At 34.4% G+C, this 26,930-nt stretch overlaps 1 protein-coding gene across 2 annotated transcripts in view; it reads left to right on the plus strand.

The window, feature by feature from the left end:
• The first annotated feature begins 555 nt into the window (after positions 1 to 555).
• The window catches only part of LOC124356728 (protein kinase shaggy-like), a 29,477-nt gene continuing 3,102 nt past the window's right edge, over positions 556 to 26,930 (plus strand). Inside the window, exons 1-5 of one of the 2 annotated variants that reach the window (XM_046807907.1) lie at positions 556 to 761; positions 17,046 to 17,129; positions 18,865 to 18,975; positions 20,132 to 20,369; positions 23,303 to 23,496. In XM_046807907.1, coding sequence (XP_046663863.1) covers positions 720 to 761; positions 17,046 to 17,129; positions 18,865 to 18,975; positions 20,132 to 20,369; positions 23,303 to 23,496 — 669 coding nt within the window. In that variant the 5' untranslated portion in view covers positions 556 to 719. The remainder of the gene's footprint in view (positions 762 to 17,045; positions 17,130 to 18,864; positions 18,976 to 20,131; positions 20,370 to 23,302; positions 23,497 to 26,930) is intronic. The other variant, XM_046807908.1, reaches the window with a different exon arrangement.

A 26,930-nucleotide genomic window follows, 5' to 3' on the forward strand; every position in this document is an offset into this window, starting at 1 on the left:
ATAATGAAAACTGTATTATCATTTGTGCTATCTTATCTGAGAAAACAGAATTGTTCAGACACAGTTCACAAATACAAACCACTCTAAGATAGCTTAGAACAAATAGTTTATATTTTTTTAATGTTATGATATTCTGTAACTGCTTGTTATCGTTAGACTCGTGTAAAGATTGAAGTTTAACTGTACAATTTGTCACAAAGATAAAAAACGTTAACATTAATAACCCAGATGCTTAAATATTCTTTTCATTTATAAAAATATAAAATTACTGAAGAAAATAATATAAAATTGGTTAGCTACTGATCTAAATTTATAATTTGTTCACATTTACTTATATAAATAACAAAGTTTATATTAATAATAATGATACGCACTTAAGTGCTCTTGGTTATAGCCAGATTTATCATTTCATAATAAGTAATGTATTAGGAATACAGAAAATTATATGATTGTATAATAGAATGTTGTATAATTAAATTATAAAAATAATATACGTTTCTCCATTATTTAAAAAATTTTAAATTATTATCACTATTAGGTGCCAGTACTAATCTTGACCCTATGTTACAGGTAAAGATGGCAGCAAGGTGACGACTGTGGTGGCGACCCCTGGGCAGGGTCCCGACCGGCCCCTGGAAGTCTCCTACACTGACACCAAGGTCATCGGAAATGGCAGCTTTGGAGTTGTCTACCAGGCCAAACTCTGTGATTCCAGTGAAATGGTCGCCATCAAGAAAGTCCTCCAGGACAAGAGGTTTAAGGTATGAAACACAATAGCTGTACTCAAACTGCTTTTAGGGTCTTCTCTATTTAAATTTAAAGACATACTTCTTGTATAACATACAATAGTACCATGTTGACACAGACAGACAGCTCAGGGCGCAGAGCTAGACTAGAATATTTGGCTCACTCAATATACACCAGCAATAAGGGTGTTGACTACATGTATTATAGCTAGACAGTCATTGTACAATAATACATAACATTGCCAGTCACTGCAGAAGTAATAATCAAAGGAAAAAAAATCAAAGAAACAAGAAATACAAAGAACTTAAACCAACCTACAATCCTTTGCAAAGAGGAACACTTGAAGGCATGACATTCCTGAGCACAGATCATTAGTTAACAGTTATGAATGGTTGCATTGTTTTAGGAATAGGAGTTGTAATTCTTAAAAATCTGAGGAGAAGGATACTTGTTGAACTCCATGAAGCCCATATTGGAACTTGTACGAGTGGTATCCAAAAAGTAAGTTTTCCATTAAATATGAAAAAAGTTAAAAAGACTCAAAAAATAACTGAAACACATTTATTCAACTTTTTTACATCATACCTTATTTTTCTACATAGTCCCTTTCTAAGCACTCTTGGTATCTAGGAAGTAGTTTTTTTATTCCAGCATCACAAAATTCACCCGCCAAATTTTTAAGCCAAGTATCCACCTCATTTTGAAGGTCATTGCTGTTGGCAAATCGCCGACCGCCAAGGTGTCTTTTTCAGCTCCGGAAACAGATGAAAATCGCTAGGTGCAAGATCTGGTGAGTATGGAGGATGACCAAAAACATCCCACTTAAATTTCCTCAAAAGTTCCATTGTTGCACGAGCAGCGTGTGGTCGGGCGTTATCTTGAATAAGCAGAACCGTGCGCGACAAAAGTCCGCGCCGTTTATTCTGTTATTGCCCGCCGAAGTGTCTGGTGAGAACTTCACAATACCTTTCTGCATTTATGGTTTTCGCCACGAGGAAGATAGTCAATCAATAACACTCCATGGCAGTCCCAAAAAACTGTAGCCATTACCTTTCCTGCAGACTCAAAAACTTTGGCTTTTTGAGGAGCTGCCTCTCCTTTTTTTTTGCCACACCATACTCTGGCGTTTGGTCTCTGGAGTTGAGTGGTGAATCCATGTTTCATCACCTGTGACTATTCTACTGAAAAGGTTTTCATCTTCATCGTCAAACAATCGCAAGAAAGACTGGGCAGCAGCCATTCGTTGTTGTTTATGGGCATTGCTCAATAAGCGAGGCACCCCATCTTGCACACACTTTTGCAAGCTGAAAATCTTCTGTCATGATATTGTGCACAGATGACCGGCTAACTTCAACACACTTGACGGCAGTTTATCCATAATTTCATCGAGAGTCACTCGCTTATCATTGTCAATAACTGCTCGTACAGCAATTAATGACGTCAGGTTGCCGAGAATTGGGCCGGTCGGCCACTACGCTCATCGTCATGAACATTTTCTCTTCCTTCCAAAAACATTGCACGCCAACGACGGACCCATCTGAAACGGACATAACATGTTCACCATACACTTGACACAACTGACGATGAATTTCAATGGCAGTTTCGTTTTTGGCGGTCAAGAAACGAATAACACTACGGACTTCGCAACTGGCGGCAGAACGCAGTGGAGTCTCCATGATGTTTGGGCAGCAACTGACTGAGAAGCGTGACAATGGGCCAGTGACCAGGCGCACCTGTTGCCAACCGAACCGCGCTACATATCCCGCCCAACAGCTGCACGCTGTGTTACGTACGCGTCTTTTTACAGAACAGGGAAACTTACTTTTTGGATACCCCTCGTATAATATACAATAGTAACCATGTTGACAGCGACAAGACGGCTTAGGGCGCAGTGCTAGACTAGAATATTTGGCTCACTCAGTATACACCAGCAATAAGGGTGTTGGCTACATGTATAATAGCTAGACAGTCATTGTACAATAATACATAACAATGCCAGTCACTGCAGAAGTAATAAATCAAAGGAAAAAAATCAAAGAAACAAGAAATTACAAAGAACTTAAACCAACCTACAATCCTTTGCAAAGAGGAACACACTTGTAGGGCATGACATTCCTGAGCACAGATCATTAGTTCACAGTTATGAATGGTTGCATTGTTTGTGGAATAGGAGTTGTAATTCTTAAAAATCTGAGGAGAAAAGGATACTTGTTGAACTCCATGAAGCCCATATTGGAACAGTAAAGATAAAGGAATGGTAAGACAAGATTGCTGGTGAAGAGGGTTTGATACAAGAATAAAGAATCAAGAATCTGTATTGTCATCCCACATAAACAATGTATTGACAACGTCAGAATAGCACTAGTAGGCCTAAATAAATATATAAATATGACCAACATATAGGAGCACATAAATAAATTAAAAATTAAAATTAAAATTTAAAATTAAGTTAAAATTAAAATAGCCTACAACAAAACAGTTTATAAATCACATGGCACATAAAAATCAACATAGCAAAATTTTACATGAAAATGCAATCACTTATACTACAGGAATAAAATTCTTCTACAGAATAAAAAGCTTTTTCTTTTAACCATTTAGTCATTGAATTCTTAAAATTTTTACATGAAAATGTCTCTTACAACTAATGGTAACTTATTAAAGAGTTTTACGCCTAAATAAAGATATGCACCGTGTGTTTTAGATAGTCTAAGCAAACGTCTGATCAATAGAATGTTGGTTTCTAGTATAATGATTGTGGACTGAGCTTCTTAAATTAAATAATTCTAAGTTTTTCTTTTACATATGATAAAATTTGTAAGATAAAAAATTGAAGGAAGCGTAAGTATATCATATTCTATAAAATATGGTTTACAGGTGTCACTATAGCTAATATTAAAAAATTGTACGCACAGCCCTCTTTTGGCACAAGAAAACCTCTTTAGCACCACTAGATCCACCCCAGAGAAGGGTGCCATACAGAAGGTGAGAGTGAAAAAGAGCAAAATAAGCCTTTAAAACCTAAATTACAACTAGTAACAAAGTTTAAGTTTCTTAAGTAAAAAGATAACTCTACATAGACGAGCACACAAGGCATCAGTATGTGCTCTCCATGTAAGTCTTGAGTCAAGATGGAGACCTAGTAACTTAACAGACTTATTTATAGAGTTGACACCTAGGTTAAATATTATTTCCTCTGACTTATCCTCATTAACTCTTAGACTATTTGCAGTAAACCAAAGGTAGGATCTCTCTTTCATATAGTCCATCATAACAAGATTAAGCTCAGGAAGTTTACTAGAACACATCAAAGTAGTGTCGTCAGCATATAAGATACTCTTGTTTGGTAGAAATTTTGGGAGGTCATTAATGAAGACGACAAACAAAAAGGGGCCCAGGACAGAGCCCTGGGGAACCCCCCTAGTCACTCTCTTGAGATCAGAGTTCTGGCCACTTAGTTTGACAAACTGGTACCTATCAGACAAGTAAGAACTAAAAAGAGATAGTTCAACATCTCCGAGTCCATAATGGTTAAGCTTTTCAATGAGTTCTGAGTGAGGTACAATGTCAAAAGCTTTACTAAGGTCCAACAATAAAGTGCATATCTCTTCTTTGTTTTCAAAACCATTAATAATATAGGAGACAATGTTTTCTACACAGCCTTAACAGTGGAGAGGTTTTGTCTAAAACCAAATTGCTCCGATGAGCAGTAAGCAATTCTGCTCAAAATAATGTTCAACCTGGAATTTAACAATGCTTTCGATTATCTTGGACACAACAGGCACCAAAGCAATTGGTCGGTAGTTATTAACATTTAATTATATCGCCTTTTTTTGTATATCGGCACAGTTACAGTCGTTTTTAAACATCTAGGATAAACACCAACACTGAGCATCCAATTAATAAGAATTGTCCAAGGGATACAAAATTTCCTTTGTAACTTTCTTTAAAACAAAATTGGATAATCCAAAGACATCTTCAGACTTAGAGTTACTTAGCCTACATACAGTGTTATGAATATCAACAGGGTTAACATAACTCCACTTAAAAGGCAATACCTGAGGACTCTTGATGGTTGATTTTAATATCTCTATGGCACTAGCTGTATTTACATTATCATTACTACTATTTACATTATTACATATATTGACAAAATGGTTATTGAAGTCATCGGCAGAAAAGGGAAGTTTAGACTGACAATTGTTTTTTAAACTACGCCCAGTTTCAGCATTGATGACATTCCAAGCCGCTTTGGAAGGGTTACGAGATTCTAGTATGTATTTATCATTGGCATTCCTTTTTGCAATATCAATCTGTTCTTTATAAAACTTTCTTGATTCTCCTATGATTTTGTAACAGGCTAGGATCATTTTTGCTTTTTTGATGGCTTAAATCTAGCAATAGCCTAAGTTTTCCTAAGAAAGGGGTATACCAGTTTTGGCAAGCCCTAGGCCTAGAAATAGTTTTTAGTAACTAGAGGGCAACATTCATCAAGGCTCAATGACAGAGACTGTAGAAAAGAATAACAGGCACTTTCAAGATCATTAGCTACTGAGAAAATATATGGCCAGTTAATATTACTTAACCCTATACTTCAATCTATTAATATTTACATCATTTAAAAGTCTATAGTTGTAGGTTATTTTTTCACCCGCATTACGGGGTTGTGAGCTTGTAACTGGAAGTTCGAAATTCAACAGCAGGCCAAGGTGATCGGAGAGGTGAGGTTGGACAGTTTTACAAGTAAAAAGTAGCTGGATGGAGATTGGAGATGAAATTATCCAAGCACGCTTCCGCACGAGTGGGTTGAAAATTCAAACAAAAGAATCATAAGACTTAAGCATATTGATGAACTTTATAGTTTGTGAACTATTTACTCTAGGATCAATGTTTATGTCACCTGCGATAACGATCTTCAACTTACAGAATTTAGGGTTACTAGTTATAAAGTCCAAAAGTTCAGATAATCTATCATTAAAAATGTCAATTGCGGAATCTGGGGTACGATATACAGTTAAAATGATCAGACCGACAGCATTGGATACAATCATGGCTGCTTCAAATATTTGCACTCACAGTAAATGTCAATATTTACCACCTCAAATGGATATTGAAAAGAGTATCTTACAAAAATTGCAGATCCCCCGTAGGGAGAAGGTCTACAATAGCTAGCAGCTAGAAAAATATCCATCAGGTACATATAATCCTATTTCACCCTGGGTACACCAATGTTCATTGACACACAGTATATCACATAAAATAGTACGATTGAAAATGTCCAATAGGTTTAATTTGTTTTTTATTGATTGAAGATTAATAAGTACAAGTTTGACTTCAAAAGATACATTGCCACTAACCTCAACTTGAGACTCATCCCTTAGTGGAGTGTGTAGAACCATAAACTATGTGACTTGTGAATTCACCTGAATGTTTTCCAAAAAAGAAGCTTCAATGGGTTCCTTTCTCCCCAGAACTTTTGCGTTTATATACAAACCGACTTACATAAGTTCCTTCAGGCCAGAAGTCTTCATCATACACAGTATTCCACTGGGACAATGGGGACACCCACTTTAAATGAACTGTATCCTGGATACCTACTTTTTAATTTCATCACTTCACAGTTATTATTACCTTTCACACGAGCAATTACATACTGCTTAATGTTCTCACTTTCTACACCTTCAGCAAATCTCGAAACAAAGATATGCTTATGTTTTTCTACAATTTTCAGGTTATCATCATTAACAGGAGCACGGGCCCGTTAAGAACTTAGACCTTTTGTAGTTATTCATAACCTTCCTAGTTTGATTGCTGTTACGTTTTTCTCACTTCAATAAATCCACTATTGGAGTCCTCAGGTTCCTCTTCCAATTCCAAAACCACCTGTTCCCTATTCAACGACGCAACAACAGAAGGAACATCTGTTTTGTAGACTTGGTACGCAATGTGGATGGTATAGCTTTGTTTTCATGGTATAGCCTAGCTGTCTTCTCCTTGTCAGACGCCTTTGCTTTCTCGATTTTTTTCGTTTCAGACAGGTTTCCTTTCATGTCTGCCAAAGTTTTGGTTGGCAGCACTGAAATTTCTTTGCTTTGGCTTTGAGATTGAGATATACAGATATTTTTCCCCAGGGGCTCATAATCTCTATGAGTAAGTGGATGGGACTACAGGGTTACCTGAGCTGATTATCATTACTTCCACTTACTTGTGACATGAAGTTCGACATACTGCTTCCTTGGGGTTTTTATTTTACTTCCTTTCAAAATGAGATTCTACTCTGGCCAACCTTAGTTTACCCTCTTCTATTTCTAAACCTCTGGAACTCTCAAGTAGTTTTTTCCTCTTTCTTTCCTTTGTCTTCTTAGCCTTAAGAACCGTTCTAGTACATGGCATGGGAGACACTCGAGGGTATTTCCCGGTCCTGGTTAATTAACATGATGAGGCCTGCACTACTTAACATGATGCATTGGAAAAAAACTTTATGGAAGCTCAATACCATATCATTAGGACAATCAAAACGAAAGTGTTGTAACCGGAGATGAGAGTGATGGATAAGAGCACCAACTCTCTGATCTAGGGAAACTAAGGAAATGTGATAGTTTGGAAAGAGAAGATTTGACTCCTACTTTTCTATTCCTTGTAGTGAATCACAGAGAAGTGATCAGAGAGTCCCTTTGTCATTAATAAATTATTTTTATCTTCTGGAGGGCAACCAAAGGTAGTATGAAAACTGATAAATGAGAAGCTTTTTTGACCTCGTGGAAATTTTAGTTAGTTTTACCTGGTTTCGTAGTGAGTACGAAATAAAGGACATAGGTATTCAGTGGTCACAGACGTGGTCAGGATAGTCCAGACCAAAAACTAGGTTAAGATTGTAACTCAAGGTATGGTACTGACTTTTTAAGGCCTCAGTCCCTGATTGTATTAAAGCTTACTTGTCCCTAGCCATTCGGCCCTATTTTAGAACTCCTCAATGATATTTCCGTGCAAAAGATTCGGTCACTCCAGCAAGATGTGTTTAAATCCAGAGAGTTGTTCTTGCTGTGGTGACAAAGGAGGGGTGTAATAAAGATCTCCAATGCATTAACTGCAGAGGAAGGCGTCCATCCTCCTTAAGAGATTGTAAGGGCTACCTAAGGAAAAAGAAATATTGAAAATAATGACAATTAAGAAACTTTCTTTCATTGAGGCTTGTAAAGAGCACAGAAGGAGAGTAGTCCCAGTTCGTAAAAATGGAATTCCCTACTCCAAAACCGTGAAAATTACTGTCAAACCTTTGAAGTGCCCCTCTTTAACTTTGGAAGGTATGGTACGATCCTTGATGAAACAGGTGGCGCTTTGATAAAACAACTTGCCATCGGGAGCTGACAACATTCCTAGATTTCGACTGATGATTCTCTTAAATGTGTTCAGTCACCATCTATGAAGGGAAATAAATATATAGCCCTAGACAAGAACCTCTGTCTTTGTATGAAAGAATGGAACTTGCTAACAAACTCAAAACTTGACAATCCAGAGAAAAATGGATAGTAGGTTGAAATTCCCACTGAAAAACACAAATCCATCCTTATCTGGTCTTTAAAATATCTTTACATGAAGACAACATAGTGCAGGAGAAATAGCAGTTAAAAATGGTCATATAAATAAATGTTTTCTTACAGCAAACTAATGCCACAATTTAGTCAAATACATCATAAATAAATAAAAAAAAACATTCCGAACCAAAATCGTCTATTAGGGGGTATAGGAGGGGTGGTTTTTAGGGGTGAAAATGGTTTTTTTTTGCAATTTGTGACTAAACAATGCATCCTAATGAAAAAAGTCAAATACAAAAGTTGTTGGAAATAAAAAAATCTACAACTTATGTAGTAATCATTTTTGCCCTAACCTCAACAATTTCAAAAAAAAATCCAAAAAACAGTTTTTTTTTTGTTTTTAATTTTTTTCTTTTACAAAAATGGTTCGATTGAGCTGAAAGTTTGATCAAATATACTTTGTGCTATTCTAAAAATAATGTATTTGTTTCATTAAGAAATATTCAGCCGTTATAATAAAATTTCACTTGAAAAAAAAAATTGTTATAATTTTCAATCACCATTTTTAAACATTTTTTTGTCAAAAAAGGTTCTCTGACGGCTAATTTTTTTCGCTTTTTTGTCTATTTTGAAAAAATGAAATAAAAAATATGTAGTTTAATTGAAAAAACTGTAGAAAAATTTAAAATAAACAAAATATTGACATTTTTCATTATACATTGTATTATTTACGTGGAAAAATTGTTATTATTTATTTAAATTATAATTTTTTTATACCAGTGCTATTTGTAACCATTAAGCAAAATAATAATGAATCATATATATAAATAATATATAAATAATTTGTATTGCAGAAACAAAGTTAGCTCTTCACACACAATCCTAACTAAATAGTTATGACACTTTTTGTTTTGATTATCATCAAATATTTTGTGGTGATGTAGCAATTTTAGCAGATTTTTCTTTAAACACCTGAAGTTAAACTATCACCAGAACTCTTCTATAAAAATTAATCTTTCTCTCAAACTAGCAATTTGTTTTATATACATGCCATCTCTACCTTTCGTTCTGGCCGTTGACGATCTGAGAGATCTTCTTAATCAGCTTCCGCCTCTCTACTTGATGGTTAGTGATTTCAATTTTCACCATCGCTCCTGGGGATCCTATCATTCAAATCAGAGGGGAAACTTGCTCATGGGATTTTGGGTTAAGTTGCAAGCAGTTGTTCTAAATGATGGATCTGCTACTTACGTGTGTCCAATGATTAGAATATGGTTGGCTATCGATTTGTCAATCTGCAGTCTAGTTTTGAGAGCCAAGATCTACTGGTACTTTTTAACCTATCAGGGAGTGGTCACACACCCATTGCCATAGCCCTAGATTCATTTCTGTCTCCAATAAATAGATCTCGACTATGACAAACAGCAGATTGGACCAATTTCTATAACAATCTAAGAAAGAAATAAGTACATAATAATAGGTATTAAAGCCTGACATTTTATATCATCCTTTATTTCAGCAGCAGGAATGAACATAGCTAAATCCTCATTCCAGTTTTTGAAGGATAGGAGAACATTTCTAAAATCCTTTAATAGATTTCTCACTGAAGAAAATCTTTCATAGTTCAGAAGATCTAGAGCTAAACAAGATGATTCTTCAGATCGAGTCAACGCCAGTCCTGGTTGAATTACACTGACCAAATAAAAAGAACCATTCCTGCATGTGACATGTGGAAACAATTGTGTCCAGTGTGCTGCAAACCTCCTCTACCTTCCATTATTGGTCTGAAACGCAGTGGAGATGTAGTGGCTGAGCCATTAACAGTTTCAAATCTACCAGCAACATTTGCCGAAATTTCAAAAACATCTTCATATAGTCTGAAATTTCAATTTTTGAAAGGAACTCCACATTCTTAAAGCTCTGAGTGGAGCAAATGAGAGGCAGGGAGCAAATGAGAGGCAGATAGTAACTGCATGCTCAAGATTTATAAAGCCACCATTCGTTCTTGGTTAGATTATATATGCCATGCATATGGGTTAGTAAGACCCAGAGCACTCAAAATGTTGGCCACTGGAGTTTTTTATTCAACTCCTTTTGTTAGTCTTCTTGTAGAGACTGGCAAACCATCTCTTACTCACAGATGACATCAGCTATCCCAAAATTAATTTTACTCCTCAACCATTAAACCAGGTAACTCTGAATTTGATTTATTAGTTATAGTTAACCTTAGAACTGGCTAAAGACTCTTGGAGAGTCATGTGTTGTGTTCTCTCATTGGTAAAAGACTGATGGTGAGTCTTTTGACCAAGGTGTTTTTATCGTGTTTATTTAAATCCAAATACAACTTATAATGTAATCTATAATTATATTATTGAGTTCAGAACATTTGCTGAGTATTGTGATATTAGATATTTGAGATATACACAATAAACAACTTTATCAATTATAAACTTTGGTAAGAAATCACAATTGTTGTGGTAGCACAACTGACAAACATGTAATATTGTACATCCTTTTCTGTCTTCATTATTGAAGTTGAATAGTTTTCTGAAGTTTATTGGTGGTACCACTATCTTCTATATCTCTTGGGCTACAATCTAGTCATCTGTTCATTACTGCTGCTACTTTGGTATTCGAATTAAGAATTTTATTCCATAACGTAGCTTGGTGAGTTTCTGTTTTGACGAAAGACTCGTGTAAGAGTCTTTTTGGTTTTTTGCTGTTTGTAAGAAACTTATACAGTAGCACTTTTCATGGATGTTATGATGTTACTTAACACTATCAGGAATTCTACATTGGACAACGTTTCAAACATTAACTTTATAGTTTGTTATATATTTTTTATTGAAGTGAAAAATTTTTTTTTTTTTTTTTTTTTTTTTTTTCGCTGGTATCCTGGCAGCTGAGTCTAAAAATGGACTGTATGTTGTTTTGGAATTGTTTGGACTCCTATTGTTTACAATTATGAATATGAGCGAAGGAAGTACCATTATTGGATCCTTTCAAATGTACCTAACCTTTTATAATGTGAAAAAAAAATATATTGTTTAATTTTAATGATTTTTCCTAAAAAAAAAATCAAAATTCTGATTGAACAGTGAGAATTTAATAATAAACACAAATTTATGTTGTAAAACTATTATGATTCACGTAGACCAACCTGTTTTCTTCAAATTGAATTATATAAATAATAATTATAATTGATATTTTGAATTATGCAAGACAATTTTCACACTTTTTGGTTACTTTTACTAGTTTCCCCATACAATAGTAACCAATAATGGAACATCATTGACTTTTGAAAAACTTTCAAGGCATTTCTCTGATCCAGTGATATAAAAAACAAACTAACCATTCCAACTCATCCATAAACAAATCTTGGGCAAGCTGAGAGAAACGTACTAATTGTGAAAAAGTGTTCAAAGCCATTGATTATTGTAAAAGGGTGGGAAAGTTCAGAATTCTACTAAGCACACAAGTCTAGCTGAGTTAATGCGGAAAGATACACTACATATGAGACTTGATCTGGTGAAGAGAGATTTTCTATCTGCACAAAGAGAGCGTCAGTTTGAGGATACTACTATATTTCAGAAGCCAATAAGAGAGTTTTAAGTTGGTGAATCAGTTTCAAGTTCGTTCTCATCATGCGGGAAGTTTTCAAGTTATCAAGTGAAGTTTTTGGTACAATTACTGAGGAAGAAGAATTACTTTGCTGTGTTTAGTAAAGGTTCTACTTTGCTACTATCTGAAGATATTTCAACCAGAAATGGAAACTCGTAGTTAAACCAGCCAGTGAGTAGCGATTCAGAACAGAATGCGAATGATGTACATCCCTCAAATTAGTCACTAATCATTAATGACTCAAACTCAAGATGTTCCAACAGAACTAGATCTATGTTAACTCTCTCCCGCTCATAATAACTCGAGGCGCCCGTGGTGCTACTGAACCCTATTAATTCGCTACTCCGACACAGAATGCTCGACTCGCGGTGCCCGCGACTGACACGTTTCGCTATAGTTTTATTATTTTACTAGTCAACATTACAATGTAAATAAACAAATAAACTTACTTATTATTTAGAAATGTCCACTCCTTGTGGTTGGTGATACGTCATAGCATGTTGAACTAGAGACATTTTATTTGGTCACCAACAAAATACTCAGTGACTTCAGGAAGATCATAAATTCCCATATAAATTTCAATTCCTACGAATGCTTTCATTTCATGTACAGTTACTGGTGTCCAATTTAAATCCTGTTTGTTACTTTCATTTTGTTTATAGACAGCGTAGGAATTAGTACATGACACGAGATTCTCAAAAAATTAATTTCCTCCCAACAATAGATTTAAAAAATCGATTTCAGATGAACCCACCAGCAAAGAATGACCACATCTGCTATCAAATATATTAGGCTCAACATAGTTTATTACATGAGACCAGGGTGGGGGCAGGCGAAGGGGTGCGGGCAGAGCACAGTGGCACCGAGCCCAAGCTGTTGGTTGGGCAGGAGCAGTTTCAAGGTCATCTACACCAAACTCAACCACTAGCATCACTCCTGACATCACTGTGATCATTCAGAACACCGTTTCAACACAGATATCACTACTTTCACTCGAATCTTCACTATCACCACAAATTGAAAAATCAATTTCACTGTCGCGAAGAGTAAGACTAGGCCCAGCCATGTTTTCCGCTAAACTAATCAAAATTAAAACAATAAAAGCGTTATTGCACGAGAGAATAGGAAGGAATAACGGTCTCCTTATAGCAAAACAGTCGTAATAGTTTTGAATATTGCCGCTAGAGCACAGAAGAAGATACTAAAGCAGTGCAAGTCAATCTGAGTCTTGTGCTCTATAGTGGCTAAAAGCTGTCCAAGTTGATTAAAGTCTTTCGTGCGGGAGAGGGTTAGGAATGGATATGTAAGGGGAAGACTGTCATGAGATTTTTTTTTTTCACATCACGCTCTGTGTATTTTGTTCCTTATGTTAACATCTGTTTGATAGTTTCAAAATATATGAGTATGAGTTCAGAAAGAACGGGGTTTTTAAGTTTTGCAGGTTTGGAGAGTCCGATTGTCAAGATTTTTTGTTATGTTGATACTCATGCTCCTGAAGTATAATGAAATTTCCTTCCACCTGTATTCATTGTTAATAATTGTCAGTGGTAGCTGCAAAGGTTAGATGTGTTTTATGAACTCAGCATTGTTTGTTTAAAAAAAAATAGATCAAAGTCTGCTATGAGTAAAACACAGTTTCACAAGTGGTATAAACGTCTCAGAGATGGCTGTGAAGACAAAGATGATGAACGCTCCGGATGCTCCAGCACACCAACAACCTGAAGAAGTTGAAGAAATGGTTAAGATCAATCGTAACTGGATATTACGATCAGGAAGCCGCTGATAATGTTGGCATATCAATTGGCTCATGTCATGAAATGTTTTTGAACGGTTTGGGTATGAAATGTATAACATCAAAATTTGTTCCAAAATTGTTGAATTTTGAACAAATACAACGGCGAATGGAAGATTTTCTGGAGTCACTAAATTAAATTAATGACAATGCAGAATTACTGAAACGTGTTCTAACAGGTGATGAAACATGAATTTACGGATTTGACGTTGAAACTAAGGCTTAATCGTCTCAGTGGAAGCAATCTGGATCGGTAAGACCGAAAAAGTCTCAACAGGCTGTCCAGTAGAACATGAAAATCACTGTGTTTTATTTTAATGGCATAGACATCATGAATTCTTGCCACAAAGTTAAACTGTCAATAAGGATTACTACCTGCAGGTTCAACGCCGTTTATTTGAAACAATCTGAAGAAGAAAAAGAAAAAAACCGTTCAGAATTATTGCAAAACAATTTATGGCCTTTACTCAATGAAAATACTTCTGCTCACATTTCATTGCTTGTTCATGAATTTTTGACCAAAAACAGTACTGTAACAATGCCTCAGCCTTTATATTCTCCAGACATTGTTCCATATGACTATTTTTACTCTGTACTTATCTTTATGGCATCATTTTACAAGCATAGGTGACATTAAAAGTGCATCACTGAAAGATGTAAAGGTTATTCCAAAGCTTTGAGTTTGAGAAGTGTTATGAGGATTGAAAAAAAGCACTGGCAAAAGTTCATAATATGTAATGGAGTCTATTTTGAAGCTAACAACATTAGTGTAGATGAATAAATAAAAATGAAACTTCCTGTTACTTTTTTAACATACCTGGTATACATCACCAATTTCCCTCTTAATTAACAACGACCCAAGTTCCTTTTGATTTATTTATATATATATATATATATATCTATATATATAAAAATGAAACTGTTCGTGTGTAACAGCATCACTCACAAACGGCTGGACGGATTCGCCTAATTTTTTTTTTAATTTGTTCGTCTTGATCTGTAGAAGGTTATATGATACTTTTTTATCCCTTTCCCGATTCAGGATTCCGCCCCACTGGTTACAGAAATACCCGTAAGAAATGCATTGCAGCAAACATATGTTATTAAGTGAAAGAGTCTTTTCAAATTTTTAATCAGCTGTTCTTTGTAAACATATATAATGCGACAAAAATATATTTATATATAAATTTCTTTACACTTATAGTTTTAAAGCATAGAGTAAGCTTAATAGAAACGACAAATTTTGTTTAAACTGTTTCTGCAATCATAATATATAAAAATGAATGTTTGTGTGTTTGTCCTTTATAGACTCAGAAACTATTGGACCGATCACTATGAAAAATTTGTATTTTTCTATGTAGAAGGTTTATACGCAATGCCCATTGATGTAACTAACCACCAGGCTGTACTGCAAGATATAAAAGTTATCAAAGCGCCTGCACATTATAAACTGCAATTACAACACAGTAGTTACGTATATTAAAATATCCAAACACTATTTGAAGGCAAAGAAATATACGGGCAAAGCTTAAGAGACGCGTGCGAAGCCGCGGGAAACAGCTAGTATCTATATATATAAAAATGAAACTGTTCGTGTGTAACAGCATCACTCACAAACGGCTGGACGGATTCGCCTAATTTTTTTTTTTAATTTGTTCGTCTTGATCTGTAGAAGGTTATAGGATACTTTTTATCCCTTTCCCGATTCAGGATTCCGCCCCACTGGTTACAGAAATACCCGTAAGAAATGCATTGCAGCAAACATATGTTATTAAGTGAAAGAGTCTTCTCAAATTTTTAATCAGCTGTTCTTTGTAAACATATATAATGCGACAAAAAATATATTTATATATAATTTAATTACTACACTTATAGTTTTAAAGCATAGAGTAAGCTTAAGAGAAACGACAAATTTTGTTTAAACTGTTTCTGCAATCACTGTTAAACATAGACTTTACTATCCAGATAATACAATTCAAATTTGACGTAAAAATTCACCTTTAACTGCAATATTTATTTAATATAAACCATGCTCATGCTTGATCAGAAGAGCAATGCAGATATCATAATTACTATCTTACGTTGGCTACAAATATAAAGAATGTTATAAAATCAACCTTAGTTGTTTTTTTTTTGACAGAAGTATCAGGAATGTGGTACATACCTTCATAATGCGCCCAAGAAGCTCACGAAGGAACGACTATCAATTATCTCAGCAATGTTTAGAATGTGATAGAAAATGAATAAGTGAATATAGTGTACTGTTTTCAACGAGAAAATTGCGTGCGAAGCCGCGGGAAACTTATTGAAATGCGCAGCAAAGCGCGCCGGGTCCGCTAGTATATATATATAAATGTATTAGTTATATTTTTTGAAATTTTTACTACATAAAAATAGGCTTGCAGTCTTTTACAATGTTTAGAATAATTTTGGTATTACTTGTACCCAAATCATGATGTAATTCTATTTTTCTAATAGTAGAAATTTGTATAGTAAAACTTTCATTATCTAGTCAAATTTTAGATTTTTCTAGACATTTCCTAAACTCATCATAAATTGTAGTTTTAAATCTGTGTTTATACAACTAGATTTTAGTTAGTGCTAATAATATTAACAGTACATCCTCTGTATTGATTATCTCATACTCTCCATAATTTGCACTTGTAAGTGAATTATCAAAACAACTAGCTGAATTAGAGGCTACTCTTCAAGATTCACCATTTTAATCTTATTTTAACCAAATTGTGTGATAAAGTTCCAAAAGACTTGTAAATGGTTATCCTTTTACATAATATTAATAGTACTTTGGCAACCTTTTAGTCTTCACAAAACTCAAAACTTACTTAACTTCTTTGTGTAACACCAGACGCTTGCTGGGACCGTGATGCCACTGAGATTTGGAATTCATAAAGTGCGAGGGCTGCTTAACCAAATATCAATGACTATCTTATTTGTAATTTAGAAAACTGTTTGTTACTGAAAACCAATAACATTTTATTATTTTTGAATCCCAGGTTCCTCAGAGCTACCTTCTTGACTCTGGCTCTTTTACCCTAATATAACATTGCACATACAAGGTTTTATGGGCAGTACATAAATATTTATTGTATTAAGTGATCTAATCATACTTATATGTTTATCTCTTTTGACATATTGGACAAAACGGCTATTTCAGGTATTAAGGTAACACATCATATATGTATTAGAGCGGGTTCACAATTTTTAGGTGTTTAAAAATTAAAAAAAGAATATTGTAAGTAATATTGCTTTCTATATACTCGTATGTAGTATTGTAAGATAATCCAAGTAATATTAAATCATGTTTAAATCATTCTTTTTATCTGTTTCAGAATCGAGAACTTCAAATAATGAGGCGTTTAGAACATTGTAACATAGTTAAACTAAAATATTTCTTCTATTCAAGTGGAGATAAGGTATGTAAATTTAAAATAAAACTTGTGTGTATATAAGAAAGTTGAAAGATAAGTGTAGTTTAAGAAAGTTAAAGTATAGAACCTTGTTATTAAAATAAGTTATACTCGTTGAATGGAACAGATGCAGTTGTAACTAACAGTGGGAATCTTACTATAATTTAAAATGTGTTTAACATATCAAACTCGGTCATTGAAGTGTGATCTAAATTATGATGATTAATGGATGATTGATTTTAATGACTACATTAATTAACCCATTAGCATGTCAATTTGTATTGGCAGTATAGCTCTTAGAAATTTTGATTTTGATTTAGATGAACAGTATTTAGCTGTCATTGCTATTGAAACATGCAATTTTACACTTTGTGGAATACAGCAAGGGACTCTCATGCTTTTCCAATATATTTTTCAAACTCAATTTTAAATGGAGGAGAAAAATCGCACTGTTGGGTCAACATGTTCCATGAGATCGTAAATCCCTCACTCATTTTGATAGCTTTTAATTTAGCTTTTAGAAAATCATGGCCAAAGAAAATTTGCAACAATAATTAATCTTTGAGTAAATACAATCCCTGTAGACCTGTTACAAGAACTAGTCATTGGACATAATTTAGGTACAGTGATAAATACTATACGAATCCAAAGATGCAGAATTAACTCATCCAGTTTTTTTTATACAAGTTTGAACATACATTGTTACTCCCGTTTCTCCATTAACGTTTGATAAAGCTTAAGATGACAGGAAACTAAAATCTGGGCCATAGCATAAAAATCCATCTATTGTTTGTCACCATTTTTTAGTAGCAATTTACTTGTAATATAAGCCATGCGTGTTTCAGAAGTATGTGAATCTTAGTGATTTTTTTTACTAAAACTTTTGGTAATATGGAGCTGAATTAATTTGGCCACTCTAATAGAGGGAGAACATTCATTAATTTAAATTCAAATATCTTTATTTATCACATTTCCATTTTATATGTAAACAGCAAATAGATAAAACTGATGAAATTGTCAAGTTTTCTAAACCTAAATATTATACTAGATGGAGTTTTAAACAAATAATTAACTTGTCTTAATTGTGTTTTTGTATGTCATTTTGTTTAGCTGTATTAGAGAGTTAAAAATTTTAACTCATTATTAGTGGTTTACTTTGTTTTTTTAGCCAGTTCTCTTTTAGTTTTGCTGGATTTGACCCTTTTTGATGATTAACCACAGACATGTGAGAGCGCGCCTTGTGCCCCCAGCAGCAAACCTGCACAATCTAAAATACCTTTTACATCACTAAACAATGAATGCCTGTATTATTTGGAGAGTCATAATTGTTTAACTGAACACATTTGATAATCTAACGGAGAATGGAAGAAACACCTCCATTCTCCATTATATAGTTTCCATTATGTCTCATAGAATGTAGTGGCGTATTCTATTCAGTTTCTTTTTAGTTATAATTTCTCGCTGATTCACTGTTGCTTATCATATGTTTCTGAACAGCAAAATAATATAAATATTCATTTGATTCTATTTTATATTTGTTTACATTTTTTGATACATTTAGTAATTTTACGTAGCTTATGGACGTCATATTTATGGATTGCAAGCTATTGGACTTAAGTGCAGAGCTGTCTGAGAATTCAATTCGAGGCGATTGGCTGGAGAAGGTTAAGAAACTGTTAGCTGTTAACAATTGTGTACTGTGATCATGTTTGTTTCTACATTACTTGGCATTTTGTTCCAGAAGGACGAAGTATATTTGAACCTAGTGCTGGAATACATCCCAGAGACTGTTTATAAAGTGGCCAGGCATTATAGTAAATCGAAGCAGACTATACCTATTAGTTTTATAAAGGTAAGATTAACCAGTAATCAGTCAGAATTTACAGTTTAGTTGTATTTACCCATCTTGAAACCACAACGACGTATATAACTGACTGGATATAGTGTATGGCCTGACCATCCGGAGTACACTATAACTAGTGTTTGATAAATTTGCAGATAATAGTGCCTTTATCAGATAATGAAAAAACATGTTAATGAGAACTTTTTTCATTAGAGTAAAAATTTAACCAATTGCGGATCACTAACTAAATATCTGATTATGAAGTAGCTGGGCCTGGCACGGTGATGAGCGCAAAAAACCTGCTATTGAAATTACAACAAAACATTTTTGTAAATATAATAAAATGTACACATATGTATCAAATTTGCTTATATAGAATAACATGTATCACATAACAAAAACAACATGTGACATCCAGTTTTTATTTGTCTATTCAACTTTTATTTACCAAATCAAACAATTTTTATCTCATTGAATCTCTTTTGATCAATTTGATGAATTTCGAGAGATGAGAAGGTACAACAATCATATGGATGGCTATGACAGCAGCCATACAAAAAAATTCATTTTATTGTTTCTGGATTTCATATTTAGTATTAGTTTTGTATCTGAATAAATTTTTGTTGTACTTGAGTAACTCGAAACTATTCAATAGTAGTTTTTATCCTAAATCTCCTATTTGTATTCTATTTAATTTTAAAATATTCACACATCCTTATCATCAAGTCATATTTCAGAATATTCCTTGCATATTGCCTCAAACCTAATTACCTAATGTTGAAAAAAGTTAAATGAATTTTATGACTTTATCCAGTATTCTTTCTTTATGTATGCTTTTTCAATTAATTTTGATCCATTTTTATACTTTAATAGTATACACATTTATAATAAGTTTGGGAAAAATCAGCATACTTGTACTACTCATAACATAACTTCATGAAATAAAATTTGGCCATAGTTGTTTGAGCTATCACAAAAGGGTTTTGTAATAAAGTCACCAATAGTGTAATGAAGTAAAGAAATATACAGATGAAAGTTAACAAATTCATTCTTAAAATTTATTCTCCCGGTTCGTAATGAACTGTCATGATAATATCCGCCAACACCAATATAAGAGGAGTAAAATTATATGGAAAACACTAATTAAATTTTGGTTTGTCACCAGTTGTACATGTATCAACTGTTCCGAAGTCTGGCCTACATCCACTCATTAGGCATCTGCCACCGGGACATCAAGCCTCAGAACCTGCTGCTGGACCCTGAGACCGGAGTGCTCAAGCTCTGTGACTTTGGTTCCGCCAAACACTTGGTCAAAGGAGAGCCCAATGTCTCATACATCTGCTCACGGTACTACCGTGCACCGGAGCTCATCTTTGGGGCCATTGACTATACTACTAAAATAGGTAATTTAGCACTTTGTATAAGCTCATATGAAAACTTACAAACATATTGAAGTGCAATCTTTAAATTTGGCAATATCAGTAACATCTTGTTTCGCACAAAAGTGACAACAATCGATTTTCCAAGAAAGTAGCACTTAAATAAGTAAAAGTTTTCATAAGAATGGTCCAGAGAATGTCTCTGCATGGGCTAATGCAGGGTGACCACCCGACCTTGAAAACCGAGAATAAGCCGGGAATCTTCTTGTTGAACCGGGAAAATCACAAATGATTTTTCTGTTTCTAAGAACTCGTGAAATCAAGAAATAATTGACAGCTCCTTGAATCAAGAACTGATTAATCTCTAAACACATTATTTTACTTAAATAAGTAAAAGTTTTCATAAGAAATAAATGTGAATGCAAATTGGAGGTATCTGTAAAACATCACTTAGTTTTAGTATTGATTAAACAAATTAGGTACCTAAGTACAATAAAGGAAAATTACATGTGAAATTGTTCTCTAATTGTATTTCAATTTTGTTGCTTCTCCTGACAATCCTCTTGTATGTAGATTCAAAATGTGATTCTCACATAATTTTAGATCAGGGGGAAGAAGTAGCAACAATGTAGGATGGTGCTTTTAATCTTATTCAATGTTTTATTTATTCTGTTTTTTTCCTTTGCCAATAGAGGTATAAAGAACCAATATAGTTTACAACTCCTATATTCATTATAGGAGAAGGTGTGTTTCCCTAGATGTCTTAGGGAAATGTTATTAATTGCATTATGGACTTTGAAAGTTTAGTCAGGATTATATTATGTTTCAATCAGTTAGTTACTAGTGTGAAACAGCTGTAGCTAGTTCCACGGAGGTTGTGTTATTAATTTCAAAGCCAGCTAGTTTTACCTACAGGACTTGAGATCAAATACTCTGTAGCTATTTTAAAATAAAACTGTAAATTCAATAAAATTCATATTATTAAGTACTTATTCATAAAGTTTTTCATTTTTTAAATAGAATGGCTCAAGGTAATGTATACTTATTTATTTGTTGATGTATTAAGAAGATTGAAGCACATGTCAGACTGGGTCATTGTGGAAGGGTTGCGTTAATCCCACAGCGAACAAGTTCGTGGTCCAGAGAGCGTCCCCTCTTGGACTAATGCAGGGTGACCACCTGGCCAGGAAAACTGGGAATAAGCCTGGAATCTTTCTGTCGAATCGGGAAAATCACAAAAAGATTTTCTGTTTCTAAGAACTTGTGAAATCAAGAAATAACTGACAGCTCCATGAATCCACAGCTGATTAATCTCGAAACACATTATTTTACACCACATGGTGCATGAAACTGTGAATGAAGGACAAAATATGTTCATGAGCTCCATCTGATGCCGATTGATCACTAGTGCAGTGGAGCTTTATCTTGATTAGTTTTACCAATCCATTGGACAGTCAAAGTCTGTCACCAATCGTCTGAGGCATCGGCCACTGTACAAACGGTATACTGTAAGCAGCAGAATATTATCATATGTTTTGCAGTTTAATAAGTGATGAATCCCGGTTTTTTGACAATACCAAAATGTCAGTTGGAGTTTTACCAGACCTGATAAGGCACCTTTTGGAGAAGAAAATAGTGGATTTGCCCCAAGTAAAGCCAAGAATGGGTTGTTTTCATGTGACATGATGCACAGCAATGACAGCTTGAGCTGATGGCTGAGTGGCAGGAGAAACATTTAATGTTGAGTTGGCGGCGGATCAGCAGCACTGTGTGGTACTGCCCTGCCGCTCACGTCTGTCATGGCCAGTGTCGAGCCTTCTCCATATCTATAATACACACATTAAACTTAAAGTTGACGCTCCAACGCTCACCGCGTAACCCTGGAACTGGCAGACGCACGATATCGGGCGTTTTAACATGTCTTTTATTTCTCAATATTACGTACTTAAAACACGATCAAAAAGTATCTGTATTGATACCAATTGAAAGAGGAAGGTTCAATTTATGTAAATAATACACTAACAAATAATTTTATCATTTTGTTACACGTCCATACGTTTTATAATCTCTGAACTGTTTGTTTACATTCTCCTGCGTACCGCGCTAGTTGCGCGTGCAGTGATGAGTCAACTGGTTCATTCGGCTATTATTATTTCGTCAGCTGCTTGGTGTTCTGTCTGGTTTATTGTTTGTTTGAGTTCGTTGTAATGATGGTTGTGTATATGACACAATAATAGTAAGTTTTTTGTGCGTGTTTACGTAATGGATCGTAATTTCAGCGATCGTCCAAGTGAATTTGAGAACTAGTTGTACATGAAATAAACAACGTTGAGTTGTATATAATATAAGCAACATTGAGTTGTACATGAAATAAGCAATGATGTATCGCGGCTAAAACTTCGATTTAGTGTTTGAACGATTGCTACTCACACACATTCTGATTTTTTGTCAGATTACATAGGTTAAAATCAAAGAAAGTGTTTTGTTATGTTTCGATATCAGTCACATCCAAACCTCAACTTAACTAGCTGCTTGTACACTGGCAAAAAGTTGTGCAAGTTTTGTGTCCAACAGTAAACAAATTGCTAGTGTAAATGGGCAAAGAGCTCACGAGCGCTGCCGCCACCAGTGTCAGACAGTTGTTTGTAAGAACTGGAGATTAGTGTCAACAATTAAAATTTCAATTATAAACATTGCAGAGACATCACTGCTGTGTGTGACTAGACTTTGTATTGGCTCCTGCAACAACCAGCATACAGCTGTGGCAAGTACTTGTGACAGTTCTCATGAGTAAAATTGCTTATCTCGTTATGATATATGGTGGTTTAATATTTTTAATTTACCCTAAGTACCCACACAATAATTTCCATTGGAAAAATAATTTGGTACTGAGGGTACAAATATTTTTATTTTAATCGGTGGTCAGGGGGTTAATGCTGTATATTACATGTTAACAGATGTTTGGAGTGCGGGCTGTGTACTAGCGGAACTGCTGCTAGGACAGCCGATATTCCCCGGAGACTCCGGAGTGGATCAACTGGTCGAGATCATAAAGGTCCTCGGCACCCCGACTCGGGAACAGATCCGTGAAATGAATCCGAACTACACAGAGTTCAAGTTCCCCCAGATAAAATCACATCCATGGCAAAAGGTATGTGCCTTTGCTTAGATAGTTCTACTAATTCCATAAAAATAGTGAATTAATGCCCTATATTTTGTTTGTAGTCTTTTCAGGTATGCTTTAAATTATTTAGAATTCTAAGTAACAAGTAAAATATCTTCTAAAGTTGTGTGGATTAGTAGATACAAGTACCTATAAGTTCTATAAATATATCATCAGCTGTTGGACTACCACACTACTATTTTATTTTAATGTAATTTTATCTAATTTCGAGTCCATTACAGCCAATAGGATACAATACAATACAATAATATTGTATTGTTACATACAATAGTATTGTATTTTTATATACAATAATATTGTATTGTTACATACAATAGTATTGTATTGTTATATACAATAATATTGTATTACATACAATAGTATTGTATTGTTATATACAATAATATTGTATTACATACAATAGTATTGTATTGTTATATACAATAATATACAATAGTATTGTATTGTTATATACAATAATATTGTATTGTTATATACAATAGTATGTAAATGCTTAGTTTAGTACTTTCCTCATATTTATAACGTGTTTATTAATTTAAAATAGTTAGTGAAGTTTGCTAAACCCACAATTGATTCCTGATGAATAGAAATGAAGAAAACATAAATATTAAAGAATGTTTTACATTGATTATATTAGTTTTTGGTTGTAATTTTAAAAAGTTAAGACGTGGTTTTGTGATACTTTAACCCTCTCCCGCTCGCAAGGCATGAATCGGCACGGCCTCCACATAGCCACTGCAGCTTAAACGGCACAGATCGGCACACACTGCTTTACCCAATATAGCCGATAAGTGCTGCTCTCGAGTAGCAATGTTTTGTACTACTACGGGTTGTTTGGTTTCAGGAGACCATTTACTATACTTTTACAGTAGATTTATTCCATTATCTTGCTATTTATATTAGTTGTGCGGAAAACAATGGCGGGTTGTAGTCGTACACTTCGTGACAGTGAAATCGATCTCGTTATTAGTAGTGATTGCGACGATTCAAGTGAGTGTAGTGATGTACCAGAGCTTTGTGAAGTGGTTGGTGGCATTGAGGATGTAGTTCGGAGTAATCACAGTGGCAGTGGCAGTGACGGTGAGCCAGACAAAGACCTTCACCAAGTAACTGCGCAACAAACAACCCCGCGCCACCGTCGCCCAGCTGTCCGTGTGCCCCCTCCCTGGTCTCGTACAATCAACTTCATTGAACCAATATATAGTAAAATAATTAATATATATAATTATTGTTAATTACAATGACAGAACGTGTGTAAGTTGAGGCGCCGCGTATTTTGACCAAGCACGACCGGCAGAGCGAATTAATTGAGGTTAGAAGCACCGTGAGCGCCTGGAAACAATACGAGCAGGAGAGGGTTAAGTTGAAATTTAAGATAAATTGGAGTGTTAAAGTGAACAAGGAAGGAAATTATTTTATTTTAATTTAACGAATTTATTTAATAAAACTTATCCCAATCAAAACCCTGTATCTAAAGCATGAGTACATAAAACTATCCAACGTTAAAAGACCATTAAAGATCACCCCAAACCTGGACGACCAAAATTTGCTACAAATGAGATGTCACTTAATGGGTCTTCACATTTAAACATATTGAGATGCTCCCCAAAATCCCATTTTGGAGAAATGGGCAAAGAAGAAGAATCAATACACAGTCACAATAAGATGTAACAGTGACTAAAAAGTTTACTTCTATTTCCTAGAAAGGTGTCCTGAGTTCCATCCTCCATCTCTATCCATCAAAAACTAAATAGACTGCATCCATACTTTTAACTCACACTGTATTATGCTTGTTTTACAACTGTTTACACCACTTTGATGGTATATAATATCAACTTTAATATAAGTTTTGCTGACTTATAAGTTTAGTTATAGTATCTTACCTTTATTTATTATTACTGTATGTATTTTACAACTGAAATCATAAAGCTTCTAAACTTTAGCTGGAATTCTTTTTATCTATTAGACTAGAATATCAAGAAAATGGACACCAGTACTGTTTTATTGTGGTTCTGGTGCCAATTCTGCATTTTGTGGTCTTTAAACAAAATCTTATCACCTTTACTTCTAAAAGACGACAAATCAATAAGCATTCATGAGTCATCTCTAAGGACTTGAGAGGATAGTGCACTGTCAAATAAGTGGATTTTTACAATCCCACAATATTCCATGGGTAACACAGTAGGGAGGCTGCGTTTCTATAGACAATTAACGATTTCAGTGTGCCATGGATCAAAGACAATGTACTATTTTAGTTTTTATTCAAAGACTTTTGACTCAGTTAACTATAATCAATTATACTAGCACAATTAAACATATGGGGATTTTTTAGTTGGTTACTTTTTGTATGAGATCTTATATTGTAGATTAATGGCAGTACACCAATATTTATAATACCTTGTCTTATTTAAGAACTGGTTTTGTTGGTGTACCACAAGGATTTATGCTTTAGCCTTGATTGTTTGCTGAACATACAAAAGACATAATTACTGCAATGACTTTTACTCATATTCTAACAACTATCAACAAGCAACCCAATGCCCAGTGTAAAACAAGTAAATGTTGACTGTTAACAATGTCAGTGAGGGTATTAAACAAAGGAACTAAGACTTATCTCAAACAAAACAATTCACAGGAAATAACAGTGAACCACTGATACCTTACTGCAGCAGTGTTAGGAGTTGAGGACCAATTATTAACTCTACGATGCACTGGTCCAAACATACTATAGAAGCTTTAAGAAAGTCTTTGCTGCAATGCTATTGAAGAAAATGTTAAAGTTTTTTACTGTTTCATATTAAATTGTTACTCTTAAAAACATTGGTATTTCCATACTTTGACTACTGTACTGGCTCTGTGATTAATGATGTGACATTGAATTTTCAACAGTAAGAAACAATTTTCATAGTAGCCAGAATTGTTGTTTGATTTATCAAAAAGTAATCATATCACTTCGTACTATATTTACATGTCAATCTGATTTGAGGAGCACTTGAATTTTGAACGGTAAATATTGTTTTCAACCATATATTTTGTTATTGATATTAAACTTTATTTGGTACAACGGAAGCACAAGAAATAACTGCACTAGATCATGAATACTGTGAATTCCATGTTATAGAACACCAATATTTAGTAATCCATCATTCTTATTGCATGCTGTACATCATTGTTAGAGTATGGGATTTTCTCCTAGACAGCGTTGAAGACTGAGAATCCGGACACAGTTCAGCTTAACTTTGAAAAGACTCGGATGGCCATAGCTGCCAAGAGTGAAGGCATGGTCTTGAGTGTAAGAAGACAGAATGAATGACTGAGTGAATAGGATTAAAAATGTATTTTTGGTGAAATATAACTGTTACTTTTGCAAAATAACACTTCTTTTGTACTTTAAGCTACTT

This window comes from Homalodisca vitripennis, chromosome 3, assembly GCF_021130785.1.
Source record: "Homalodisca vitripennis isolate AUS2020 chromosome 3, UT_GWSS_2.1, whole genome shotgun sequence".
Lineage (NCBI taxonomy): Eukaryota > Metazoa > Arthropoda > Insecta > Hemiptera > Cicadellidae > Homalodisca > Homalodisca vitripennis.